Source organism: Chlamydotis macqueenii, chromosome 10 (assembly GCF_036417535.1).
Source record: "Chlamydotis macqueenii isolate bChlMac1 chromosome 10, bChlMac1.mat, whole genome shotgun sequence".
Taxonomy (NCBI): Eukaryota; Metazoa; Chordata; class Aves; order Otidiformes; family Otididae; genus Chlamydotis; species Chlamydotis macqueenii.
Window position 1 is genome coordinate 23,045,798 of NC_141565.1, and position 12,503 is coordinate 23,058,300.

Sequence of the window (12,503 nt, forward strand, 5' to 3'; positions counted from 1 at the left end):
GTATGGAAAACTCCTCATTCAAGTCCAGGAACTACTTTTTCACTAGCTAAAATGTGACATTTCCCCCTAAAATTACTACCCTCTAGATTAACAAGCTCCAGCACAGAAACCTTTCTGTACAACAGACTGTCACAAGTCTCTCAGAGATCACCAGATATGTTCAGAGGGAAGACACCCAGTAAACTGCCGGGGCGCTCAGCCGAAGTACAGGATTTGGGAACACTGCATTCAAAAAAGCCTTGTCAGATTTCCACATGTTTTATGAGGCTCGCTGTTTGGGAATCAGGAAACTGATTTGAAAAAGGCTAAGAAACACTATTAGGATCATCTCATTTTTTAAAAGCTTTAAGGCATTTTAAAATAATGGCTGCAAAATACATGGCTAATGCAGCGTAGGCAAGGGAGAGACGTGACGATGAAGATCTTATCCGCACTCAGTAAGTGCTCTGGGAAGTGAAGAAACTCTGACCAAGCTGATGCTAAAAGATCTTCACACTACACTGTGAAAGGACTTTAGTATCTCTCTTCAAGTATCTCTCAAGATGGACCTTTTTCTCTTTACAGCTATGTAATAGAAAATCTCATCTGATCTTTATTTGTCACTGAAACGCATTTTTATGCTACTGAACACACCGCTTTCAACAGCGGAGTAACAGCTAAAAGCAGTAGCTATTTGCAATGCGCTCCAAGTCTTCTATCCAGATGACACACAAGGAACAGAGCTTGCTCCCGACGGAGCACAACGCTGTGCTTCCAGCTCCCAACCTTCCCTGGCAGAAGGCGACAGTTTTGCAGGGACGTTTCAGTGCCTCCATGGCTGTGTGAGCGCCCGCTGCCCCAACACGCTGCCTTCACCGCCTAGCCACGCTCCAGAGAGGCCTCTTCAACCCTTCTGGTTTAGCACATGGGATCTCTTTTAAAACAAGTCCTAAGAACAGACTGAAGTCCAACAATCAGACTACAACACAAATGAGACAAAGGAAAGTACCAGTGTCTAGCACTTTGGCTGGTACATTTCTCCTGACAGGAGCGTGGGAGACCCAAATGCCCTTTCCACGGATGCTGGGCTTGGGAAGAAACCTAAACTCTCAGACTGGCCACACTCCAAACATGTGAGCTCATGATTTCACCATGCACAAACAGGTTCCTCAAGGCACACGCAAGATGAAAATACTCAGCAGGAACTTCATTTCAGTCTCAACAGCACAGAAAGTTCCTGCCCGTATCAGTAAACAACCACCACCTTCCAAGAGATGAGATAAGCAACAGGCTACTTCAGCGCCCGCTCCCGGTGCAGAAGAAATACAATGACGGCCAAGGCGCCGCCAGAACCTTCCTTCCTCGATGACTCAGCCCCGGCGGAGCGGCGCGGTGCTCCGGGGCCGGCACATGCTGCCAGCAGGCGGGGAGGGTGGCACAGCCTGCCCCGGCCTCGCGGAGGTGCCACCAGGCCAGCCCGGGCACCCTGCGGCGCCGGGGCAGAGGAACCGGAGCAACTGCACCAGCAAGTCCCTGCGCCGGAGCCAGTCACCAAACCGGCAGCTACGCTGACTGATAGGCAAGGTCTGGAAGCAGGGAGGAGAAGGGAGGAGATAGAGGTGGTCATGGAAAACTTGTGGGGCAAGCCATGACGTTAAACAGAAACTGCATGAACACGCAAGGACAAAAGATCAAAACTTGCAAAAAAGTAAACATGCAGCTTCTAGGTACAATACAAACACTCAGTGTCGCCCTACAAGCAAAGGCTTCTCCAAAATACTTTTTTTAAGCTCCAGCTGACCTCTGTGCTTGTTTTTGAAAGCTTTCCAGAAATAGAGCAGTTATGAGGTATTCAGAACTTTTAAAGCAAGTTATGATTAATTTGGATCCCCAGCCTCCCAGCTTCAAACCACAACCTCCATTCCCCTCTTTCCATTTTTTCTGAAGAGAGCTGGGGAACGAGACGGGTTCCTAGCCAGAGGAATAGATGCCAGCCCTCTCCGCCAAGGCAGCAGCATCCTCTCTGCCCTCAGACACATCCCATAACCTTACAGTTCTCAGGGTGATGCTGGCTTTTACCTTCATGACATTTCAAGAATCTACATTTGTACAATAAGGTGTTAAAGTCGTGGTGATTAACCCATGAGCTCCCTGCAGATGGTGCAGTCACCTGCTTGCCTCTGAGAGCCTGCAGAGACAAGGGCACTCAGTGTGGTTTACCTGGTCCTCTTTAAAGGTCACACCTTTAACTAATTTGCATGAACACTCCAAACGCCAAGTCTAAATTATTAGATTTTTAAGCATTTATAAGCCAATACAGATTCTCCCAGAAGCTTTGCACTCCAGGCTGCCTTGGGCAGTGGTTAGGCATCGGGATCACCTCGGGGGAGCACTCAGGGAAGGTTAGCAGCACATGACAGCCAGGACTCCACACTGCACTCGTATGAGGACCCGCCAGAACCTTGCTAAGCTGTTTCAGGGAATAACTAGCCAGTTTAGCTGATAACATACACCAGTCCCCAAGGTCTTCTGTTGTACTTTCAGGCTGCTCCTTCAGCTGTACTGTGCTTGCATATAGCACTGCATCCTGAGTGGCAGGGCTGCAGAAGGACAACTGCTAACGCTTCCCTCCAGAGCCTGAGGATGAGCCCATGCTGCTGTACGTGCGAAACAACAACCTACGCCGCAACAGACAGCGGGACCCCTCTCTGCTGCGGAGCGGAAGATCAAACCCCACATCATTTTGTTACGTGACTTCGTGACAATGAAGCACTAGGACCAAAGTTGCTGTGCTGGGCTCTGGTTTCAGTCAAATCGCTGATTGTTGCAAAGCAGGATTAGAAAGTGGTGTTGGTCTGGCTTTGTCTATCCAAGCTCTGCAAAACACACAGAAAGCTTGCTGTCTCTACAAGATCCTAGCAGGCAAAGCCTTTTCAAACGTTTTTCCAATGATCTGGCACCAGCATGTCTGAAGAGCTGTAGGGCAACTCCATGCCACGCTGTGCAAACCAACGCAGCAAGCAGCACAGAGAGCCTGTCCCCACACCCAGCAGCTCTTCTGAGCCTCACAGGTCATGCTTCACAGCCTGGCCAAAGTGACGAGGGCCATGAGCAACCTCATTACAAAACCCTGCTGTCCTCCATCAGAATGAGGAGTTGGGCCTCTTGCGTTTGTTATTTAAGTTTAAAAAGCACAGTTTAAGAATCCTGTTGATCTAGGCTGTAGTGTCCTGAAGGGCTGCGAAGGACAGCTGGTAACTTCCCTCCAGAGCCTAGGGATGAGCCCTTGCTCTCAGGATGTGACTGGGAGGATGCCAGACGTTCTGCTGGACAGCACAGGGCAGTCCACTGAGAGGTCTCTCCCACCCAGCAAGAAACGGGAAGAGAAAGTGTTCTGACATTTAGCTTCATTTCACTGAACCCTGCCACTGTGGGGCTGAGTGGAGAAGGGAAGGGGATATCCTAGTTTTGCACGTGGGCAAGATCATGTCTCTTTGGAGAGCCCTAACCAAGCTGAATCTGTCTTTCTCTAGTAGCTATGGATCTGAGCGTTGGAGGGTCAGGGTGAGGATACCGAACACTTGCAGCCCCTCTCTTGCCTTGACTCAAACCTTCGCAGGATTTCTGCAGGGCAAAGCACTGTCTGGATAACACTAACTGCACCAGTGTACTCCTGGTCTTTTGGGACACCTTTCTAAACTTGTCTGGCTTGACTTTTTATCTTGAAAACACTAGGAAATAACCTTTTCCTTGCTATTTCTTTCTTGCACAGAAAGGGAGACGAGCAGCAAAATAACAACATTTACAAAAGACAGAGCCGGGAGGGCGAAATCCTGAGAAGATCACAAAACTTCCCTTCTGAATCAGACAGCTGGGAACAGCCTGCTGAGTAGTACTACCCAGGACCTGCTGCCCTGCAGCTCACAGTATTTCATAGAGAAACAAAGTACAAAAGTACGTACCTGTACCGCTCCTCCTGCAGAGTCTGCATTATTAATGAGTAATCCCTCTGATAGCGAACCTTAAGATCCTCAAATGATTCTTCCAGTCTCGCCTGTGTCTCTCGAATTTCTTGAATCTCATGCAGTATTGCATCAAACCCTGAGCTCTGCATATCCAGAGTGTTTGTTTTGGAGCTAGAAGCTCCCACAGGGCCCCCTGTTGTGCTGTTGGCTCCCACTGAGCCAGACGTGGCACTGGAGCAATCCTCTTCACTGCCATATTTTGGGCTTGACTGAAAGTTCTGAATAATGCCTAGGGCCTTGCCTCCTGTTCCATCTTCCTGGCTTTCTTCTAAGGAGTCTTTCAGATTAGCAATGTTGTCTGCACTCCCAAACTTGTTCCTTATGAGGGAGGCAATCTCCCGGGGTTTGGAAACCACAGCGCCTGCTGCTGAATGCGTGGCTTGGGAGAAACTGGAAAGTCCACCTTTTACGCTGTCTACTACTCCCTCACTGAAACCAGTGACTTTTGCTCCAACATCTTTCAAACCCTGATGCATATCCCTGAAGACATCCTTTGGCTGCCGAGGGATTCCATTCTGTTCAATCTCTCGCAGCTTTCGATGGTAATGTTCTAGTTTCTTCTGCAGCTGCAAGATGGTCTGGGCTGACTTTTGATTTTTCTTCTCAAACACTTGCTTAATGCGGGCGCTCTGCTGCTTGTCTGCATTGTTGGCCAGTTTCAGGTACTCTGCCACATTGTCATCACGGGCTGTCTGTTCGATTTTGATCTGCTCGGTCAACTTCAGTATCTTCTGTTGCAGGTGTGTGATAGCCACTTTTGTACGTTGAGGATCTGGGGTTCCATCAACAGAGTCTGCATTGATGCTGCCATCAGTGCTCGAGGCCACTGCACTGGAGGTCTGCGCTAGGCTGCTGACTTCCAATCGCTCGATCTGGGCAAGGAGAGAAAGAAATGTAAGTGCTAATCATCAGCTTCGCTAATATAGAATCCTTCCTTCTTTGTGCCAACCAACTTGACAAGTGGATCTAATTCTGCAGAAGTGCACCTTTTTTTCAGCTGGCCAGGGTACAGTATCAATAAATGGAACTTCATGTGCTTTACAGACATCTAGTAAAAGCTGAGAAAAAAGCAAACCCCCTCACACTTAAGCCAACTTAATGTCCTCAAACAACCAAAAACTGAAGCATAAAGCAAGACAGGGCTCTCATGTTTGGCAGCCTGAGTTCTCCAAAGTTTTGGTGTAAGGCGAGTAACTCTACCAGCTGGTGAGCAAAAAGACAGACCGTAACTGTGAAAGAGCAAAAGCCACGCCGACCAAATATATGGCAAACACAGGTTATTCCCAGTGCTTCATCTGTTTATATGAAAGCAAGCAATACAAAACTTGCCAGAAAAAGAGAGATCTACCGAGGCCAGTGCTTAACAGAGCAACAGCGGGCCCTTCCGACCCCGGCAACACGCCGTGCCCCGGCTGCCGGGCCTGCCGTGCCTGCGCTAGCGAAAAACCTGTGAGCAGGAGCTGCACCTGGAAGGGAAGCTATCAGTTTTGAAGCACAGACCCTATTTTTAGGAAAAAAAAAAAAACAAACAACACACAAAAACAAACAAACACCCCCTCCCCCCTCCAAAACCCTAAGCGCTGTTTCAGCGCCAGCGAACCACACGAAGGAACCAGAAGGCGGGCGGACGCTCGCCCCTGGGCGGGAAGGCGGCAGCACCGGGCCCGCCAGCCGCCCCGCCGCGCTCCCCGTCCCCGGGCCCGCTGCCCCCTGCGCCCCGAGCGCCGCCGCCGGGGTCCTGCGGCCGAGGAGAGGCCCCGCGCCGCCCCGCCGAGCCCCCCGCCCCCGTACCTTGGCGCGGCGGAGCAGCCGCGCGCGCTCCCAGTGCATGGCTCCCGCCGGGCGCCCGCATGGCTGCTGCCCCGCCGCCGCGCCGCACCTGGGCCCGGCCCCGCCCCTGAGAGGCGCAGCGCCCGCCCCGCACGGGGGAGGAGCGGGGCCGCGGGGGGACAGGGCCGGGGGCCGCCAGCCCGCGCGAAGGGGCGCGGCGGGAAGGGCGGGCGGCGCGCGCCCCATCCCCGCCGGCTCCCGGGGCTGCGCCGGGCACGCGCGGTCCCGCCTGCCGACGGCGGCGCCGCCACGGCCGCGCAGAACGGCAGTAGCTGGCAGTACCGGTACCTACCGAACGCGGTACCTGCTACCGGTACCGCTGCCGCAAATAAACCGGCTCCGAGCGGCCGGGGCCGCGCACACGCTGCGCGCCCCGCACGGCCCCTCGGCGTGCCGCGCAGCCCGCGCCCTGCGCGCTCAGCACGCGCTCTCATGGCAGGCAGTTGTTCTCCCCGGCCGCGGCGGCTGGATTGCAACACGGGCAGCACCCCGGATTATCTTATTTAAACAACTGCCAGCCAGGTCAGGGCTCACTGCCCAAGGCAGAACACACTCCCGTATTTGTCCTGTGCATATGTATCTTACAAACAAGAGAAAAAAAGTTATTAGAGTTAACTGTACCCCTCTCTTAGTTTCAATATTCTATATTTATGATTTAACACAACAAAATTAACACCTCGCAGCAGACGGGCGCTGTCATGTGCGGCAGCGACACCAGCAAGACCCGGGCAGGGCCAGCACGGCTCCTTCCCCGCAGCCTTACGCTGGGTTCTCTGTTCCTCTCACATCGGCAGGAAAAACAATCCGATCTATGGAAAACGCAACTGATGGGTTTTCTGGAGGAGTTCAGTTGCTGGAAGCCACGGAACACCAGTTTTCAGTCTGTAGCGACTGCAGAAATATCGACTGCTCTCTTAAGTGGGTTTATTTGTAGAAACCCTGGGTCTCTGGATAGATAAATGGAAAATCAGCGCTGGGTTCATATTAATCAGTGGGACCAACCACATGCATGACACTAGTACTGTACAGAGAACATGCCGTCTCCGAGATCTATGGACATGTGTATTTCAGAGCAGTGCACGTTCAGTAAGATACCTCTGCTTGGAACTCGTAATTCATTAAGATTTTCCTACGACTGTCACTGACCTGATTTCTTCGTACGGTCTAAAAGGAAACAAAGATCCTGTGTGCACAGGGCATGCCGGACCTAGAGAGCGTCAACCAGCTCCCCACGGCGTAACTGTCCCCGTGGCTCCTTGTCCACGGACCCTTTACGTGCAAGAGCACGCAGCCCCATCGGCAGCTTTGCCAACTTGCCGTAATCCGCAAGCAACGCAGCACAGGCTTTTCTATTCAGCACACTGATACAATCTCATTACTCCTCTTAATTGCCTTACAAAACAAGCTGGCTTCTCCAAAAGAACCCTATCAATCCATTTGTAACGATCTGTATCTACTCCAGTGGAAGGAAATTTCAGTAGTAAAGGCAGATGAAAAAATGAAAGATCCACAGATTTGATGCAGATTTTTCATAAGGTAATTTGAAATAAATCTTTTTTTTTTTAAATAAACAAATACTCTTGCACTGGGCAGTGATGAAGGTGAGCCAGAGCGGGACTGACCCAGCGTCCCAGAACCAAACAACTGCTGATCGTGTGGGGCTGTCAGCTCTTCCACAGCACAGATTCGCTCTGGGCAGAAATTTGCACCTTTCAGTGTCGTAGAACTAACAGGACTTCAATACTTTATATACTTTTTTACTTTGCAATAAAGAGTTTGTCAGCTTAATTTACTCCCAGTTGGATCTAGTTAGTGTACATGTGGATAGTTACTATAAATTGCACTAATAGTACATTCTTCCTCTCAGACATGACTTTTGTGAGAGAAAAATTTTGTAGAAACTTTCTCTTCCCCCCTTTTAAAGTCAGTTGACTTCAGGCTATCTCCTCAGGCTAACTTCCTATACCTGTGACAGAAAAGAAACCAGAACAGCTGTAGTAGAAGAAACCATGTTGGGATAATTACTTTATAATTACCAGCTGTGTGGATGTTATTCTGGAATAACAAGAAGGGTTTTTTCCAATTAAAAAGCCAACAGCTGTACAGAGTGCTCGTCTGGAACAGAACCGAGATAATTTAAGTACTTTCTCCGTATTGACAAGGCTTTAGAAAGGGAAGACTCAGCACAAACCGGGTGCCTGCGAAACGCTGGTGACATATTATTGATTTAAGATGACTGGCAATCTGTCCCGAAAAGATGCTGGTAAACAAAATACTGTAAATGGTCAATGTTTGTATAAAAATAGGGATTACAATTCCATGAGTTAATCTCCCTTGCAATACAATTTTCCAGCGTACTGAGCCACCCCAGACAGAGCGGACCTGCACGACGTCCTGCCAGGACGTACACTGAGAGCCGCTCTGGCGTTACGCTGCGCACCCAGGGAGATCCCCCGAGGGCCTCTCCCCCTCCACATCTCACCAAATTCCTAGCACTTTCAACACTGCCAGGCTTTCCCTCCTGTAAAGTTTTTCTACGTATCTATTCTGCAACACACAGCCTGAAAAGAACCTGTGATTTTGCCTTTGGGCGTTGCTGAAGACGAAACACAAACACCTTTAAAGGTGTTTCACCCTCCTGCGCGTTCCACAGAGTCACTCGCCAAAAGACCCACTGGGTTTTCACACAAGCAGGGCGAGCAGCAGAGCTCAGAGCAAGCCTGCTGGAAGGAGACTGCTCGGCTCCCGCTTCCTCCTCCCAATTTGGAGCTTTAAAAATGTGACTGGAAAGCGTCACATCACTTGGTATAAAAATAGACAGGGCAAGGTGAGACAGGGAGCTGCGGATGCCAGCCGCGGAGAGCAGCCCCAGAAGGGAGCTAACAGCGCCCGAGACGCCCGGATTAATCACGCTTCCCGGTGACCGAGCACCCGAGCGGCAGTGAAAATTAATCACGAGACAATTCAGTTGTTGTTTTGTTTCCTTTTCCCCACTGTGCTGAAGGCAGTATAGTGATACAAGCAGAAAAATCCAGGACACTCACAGGAAGTCACAGGTTTTAGGCTTCCTGTTTGGAACCACTCCCCGTTAAGAGCATCGTCAGCGCATGGCTGGCCGGGATGGCGTGCGGCAGGTGCAGGGCCAGGCACGGGCAGCGGCTGAGGCAGGGCCACTTGGGCCAACCCTTCGCGTCAGGCGGGCGGGTGGCCTCCTGCCCCGGGCACGCGCGGGAGCGGAGTCCCGCAGCCCTCCACAGCAGATCCAAGGCACTTAGCTCATTGGTAAATGAGATCTCTAATTAACACCTTAGGGGGAATAAAAATTAGAGAGGGGGGAGAAAAAAAAAAGGAGCATCCTTCATGTCTGACCACGTCTGCAGAGTCACAGCGCCCAAAGGCGCGTGCCCGCCCCACGGCTCCGTCAGACCCCCATGAGGCTGGGACCTGCGGAGCACACGTCCCGCAACCGCGTGTCCCCAGGCCTCGGTGACACCGCAGGTACGCGGAGTGCCCTCCCTGATCCCCGACGTGAAGTGAGGGCCCACTGCTTGCTCTTTGTGCTCCCAGAACACGACCTGTATTTCTCCAAACTATTAACTGAGCGCTTGAGACCAGTAACTGCTTCTGACTTCCCTCACCTCGCCTTACGCTGTCAGCGGGATACCGAGCTACGTGCCTCCTGCCCGTCTGCTGCGCGGGGGCTCTGAACTCCAACCAACAAGCTGTTTAAAGTACCTTTATAAGAAATGTTCAGGGGGAGGGGAAACCCACCACAAAGTAATACAAACAATCAAAACAGTGAAAACTACAAGTGCTTGAGAAAGTTCTCTGCAGAAAGAACAAAAGACCAAAACAAACAAAACCCATACAAAACAGTGGGTTTTGAAAATGGACAGTACTACTACAAAGACAGGACCAAAATTATTTTGGAAAATACTGTACTTTACCAGTTGCTTACGGTCTGCTGCTGATAGACAAACTGAATGCTAGGGAAAAGGAGTTCTTCTTTTACTCACTGCAAACCATAGCTGGGTGAATGGCGACCTTGGTAAATTCTCACATTTACAATGGATTTACCCCTGTATGTTTCTCATTGGGGAATACGGTATGTTATTTTTCCTTCTAAAATCAAAAAGATGGCAAACCGCACGAAGTAGAAGATTTAGAGAAAGTATATCTTGACAATGTTCAGGACCAAGTCCCTTCAGATTGAAGAAATTTTGTGAGTAGGAAGACACCCGTAGCAAAGGGGCCTTGAGATTACTTAAACTGCATGACTCTCAGATTCAGCTTTCATTTTCTTGTTTCCATCCCGCCATGTTCTTGGCAATATCCCTTGTTTTGAGGAGTCAAAGGAGGCTTAAGGAGAACACCTTTTACTGCTTTCATGCAGGGGTGACTTAAACGCTAGTACACAAATGTCTGTCCAACGAACCACGTGTCACACGAAGCAGAATCAGTCTTTTGGGTGCTGCTGCAGTTTCCCCAAATTCACGTTAGTTCCGCAAGTCCTGCACTTCAAGAAGCACTGCCTGTTTCAGAGGTGCAAAACTGAGAGCCCGAAGCCTCTGGCTGCGGCAAAACCACAACTCTTGATACAGGGACAGGGCCTAACGTTAACCTCAGCGTCTTGTAATTGCACGGCCATTCCTCATCTGGCCCTGCATTTTTCCTCATTTCTCGCTACTTCAGTATTTGTACAGAGCAAAAGATGTACTGACGCCGTTAGGCCTCAGTATCATTACAGATCCGCATTAAACCATCTCAATGCACGTTTGCATGGAGCCACACACAGAATCCCCGTGAGGGACAACAGAGATACCCGAGCATGACGCATTACGATGAGGTACCGGTGACATACCCAGTTAAGTGCCATCGAGAGGCAGAGTCACCTCCCCGCGTGACACCTGCAGCACATCGTTCTTCAAACGCCTGAGTCACGGTGACACCAATCCACTGCCACGTGAGCAGCCAGCGCGTATGTCCTGCTGGATCTGACACGGACACAGCGCATTGCAAAACTTATCATGGGTCCCAAAGTCAACAGAAAAAGTGGTACTAACTACCCCGCCTGACCCCCCGGGGTGAGGTAATAGGCCATTTACGGCCTATAGTTGAGGCGGCTTTTGCTAATGCTTTGCTTTCTAAAGCGTGTTAGAGAATCACAGGCTGGTTGGGGCTGAAGGGACCTCTGGGCATCAGCTGGTCCAGCTCCCGGCTCAGACAGGGCCACCACGGGCCACCTGCCCAGGATCCTGCCCAGGCAGCTTTTGAGCACCTCCAGGAACGGAGGTTCCACGCCCACAGATCACATTTCTGGATATGTCTAATAAAAACTTGGACCTGTACCCCTTTTTGTCTGTCTGCTGCCACACTGCCACACATTTGATGCTACCAACTCTTTGGTTACTTATTCATTTCAAATTGCATCTTTACATTATTGCAAACCTTCTGTAGTAGCATACGTAAGGGCAATTTCTGTCCGTTCACCTCGATTAAATACAGACAGAAGACCCAAACACTGCTGCACTGAACCATCCCTACAAACACAACAGCCCACTCATGGATCCATGTAAGAGTCCACCTCCCCTCAGCACGTGCGCTGTGCGCATACGTGCTCCTGCGCTACGTCACACCTTGGCAGTAAAGCCAAGAGGAATAAAAAAAAAAAAAAAAAAAACCACCCAAAAAAACCCCCACAAAACACACAAAACAAAGAACAAGGGCAGTGTGATTCCTCATGACATACTGTGCAGTTATTCTGCAAAATTTTATTAGCCAGCTGCCATCTTTAGAAACTATAGCAGCTTGGCGTGTTAACAGGCTTCCGTCTCCTCACGCACAGGAACCGCTGGTCATCGCTGCCAGCAACCGCTCGGAGCTGTCCCTGTTGTGCTCCCAGATCCAGATCAGAACCAGCGCCGGCAAAGGAAAGCACGCAAACAGATGGACAGCTCAGGGAAGCTTGCTGTGTATTTGTCATAGTACAGCTCATTCGTTAGGTTATAATTGGCGTTTCTAAAAGAGATAAACAGCCTTTGCCTGCGGGCAATTAACCCTCAAAATGGTGGGAAAATCATCCTGGTTATGTAAAAAAAAAACAAACAAAAAACCACTGTGAGAAAACAAAACTGAAAAATGACCCTGAAAAAACACAACAAAAAATTCCAGTACAGTCCCTTTGCCTGTGTAAGACAACAGCTAGAGCAGGGAACCAACACTGGGAACACCGGGAGGAAATGGCTTTGTGCCTTACTCACAGCAGTCAAACAATCGGGAGCGATGATGGCTACAACATGGGCGCGCTGACGGTGCACCCGCCAGCCCAGAGCCGCCCGCGTGGCCAGCGCGTCCTCGCCCCGCAGGAGGGCCGGAGGTGGCAGACGCCCAACAAGGGACAGAAGGGCTGGCGCGAACCCCGCAGAGCACCGCGTCACCACACGCTCCAGAGACTCACAGACGGTTCAGTGTCCCCTTTCTTTGGCAGAGGGCCCAGCGGGGCAGCTCCCCCGGATTGGCAGCGGGGGGACAGGGGAACCACAGCTCCCTGCGGGCCGCGGCGCCAGCTAGCCGGGCACCGGCCCGCACCAGGAGCAGCCCAGCAGTAAGGAACCGGGAGAGGCTTTTATTCTTAATGAGTTCCCGGACCTGGTTCAGCATGAGGCTTCG

At 50.9% G+C, this 12,503-nt stretch overlaps 1 protein-coding gene across 12 annotated transcripts in view; it reads right to left on the reverse strand.

Annotated features, from left to right (window-relative positions):
• TMCC1 (transmembrane and coiled-coil domain family 1) overlaps nt 1-12,503 on the reverse strand; it is a 110,580-nt gene that overhangs the window by 9,169 nt on the left and 88,908 nt on the right. For 11 of the 12 annotated variants that reach the window (XM_086756007.1, XM_086756004.1, XM_086756015.1 and 8 more), the window contains one exon: nt 3,942-4,876. In XM_086756007.1, the coding sequence (XP_086612133.1) occupies nt 3,942-4,876 (935 nt within the window). Of the gene's footprint in view, nt 1-3,941; nt 4,877-5,795; nt 5,857-12,503 lie in introns of those variants that run through there. The other variant, XM_086756011.1, reaches the window with a different exon arrangement.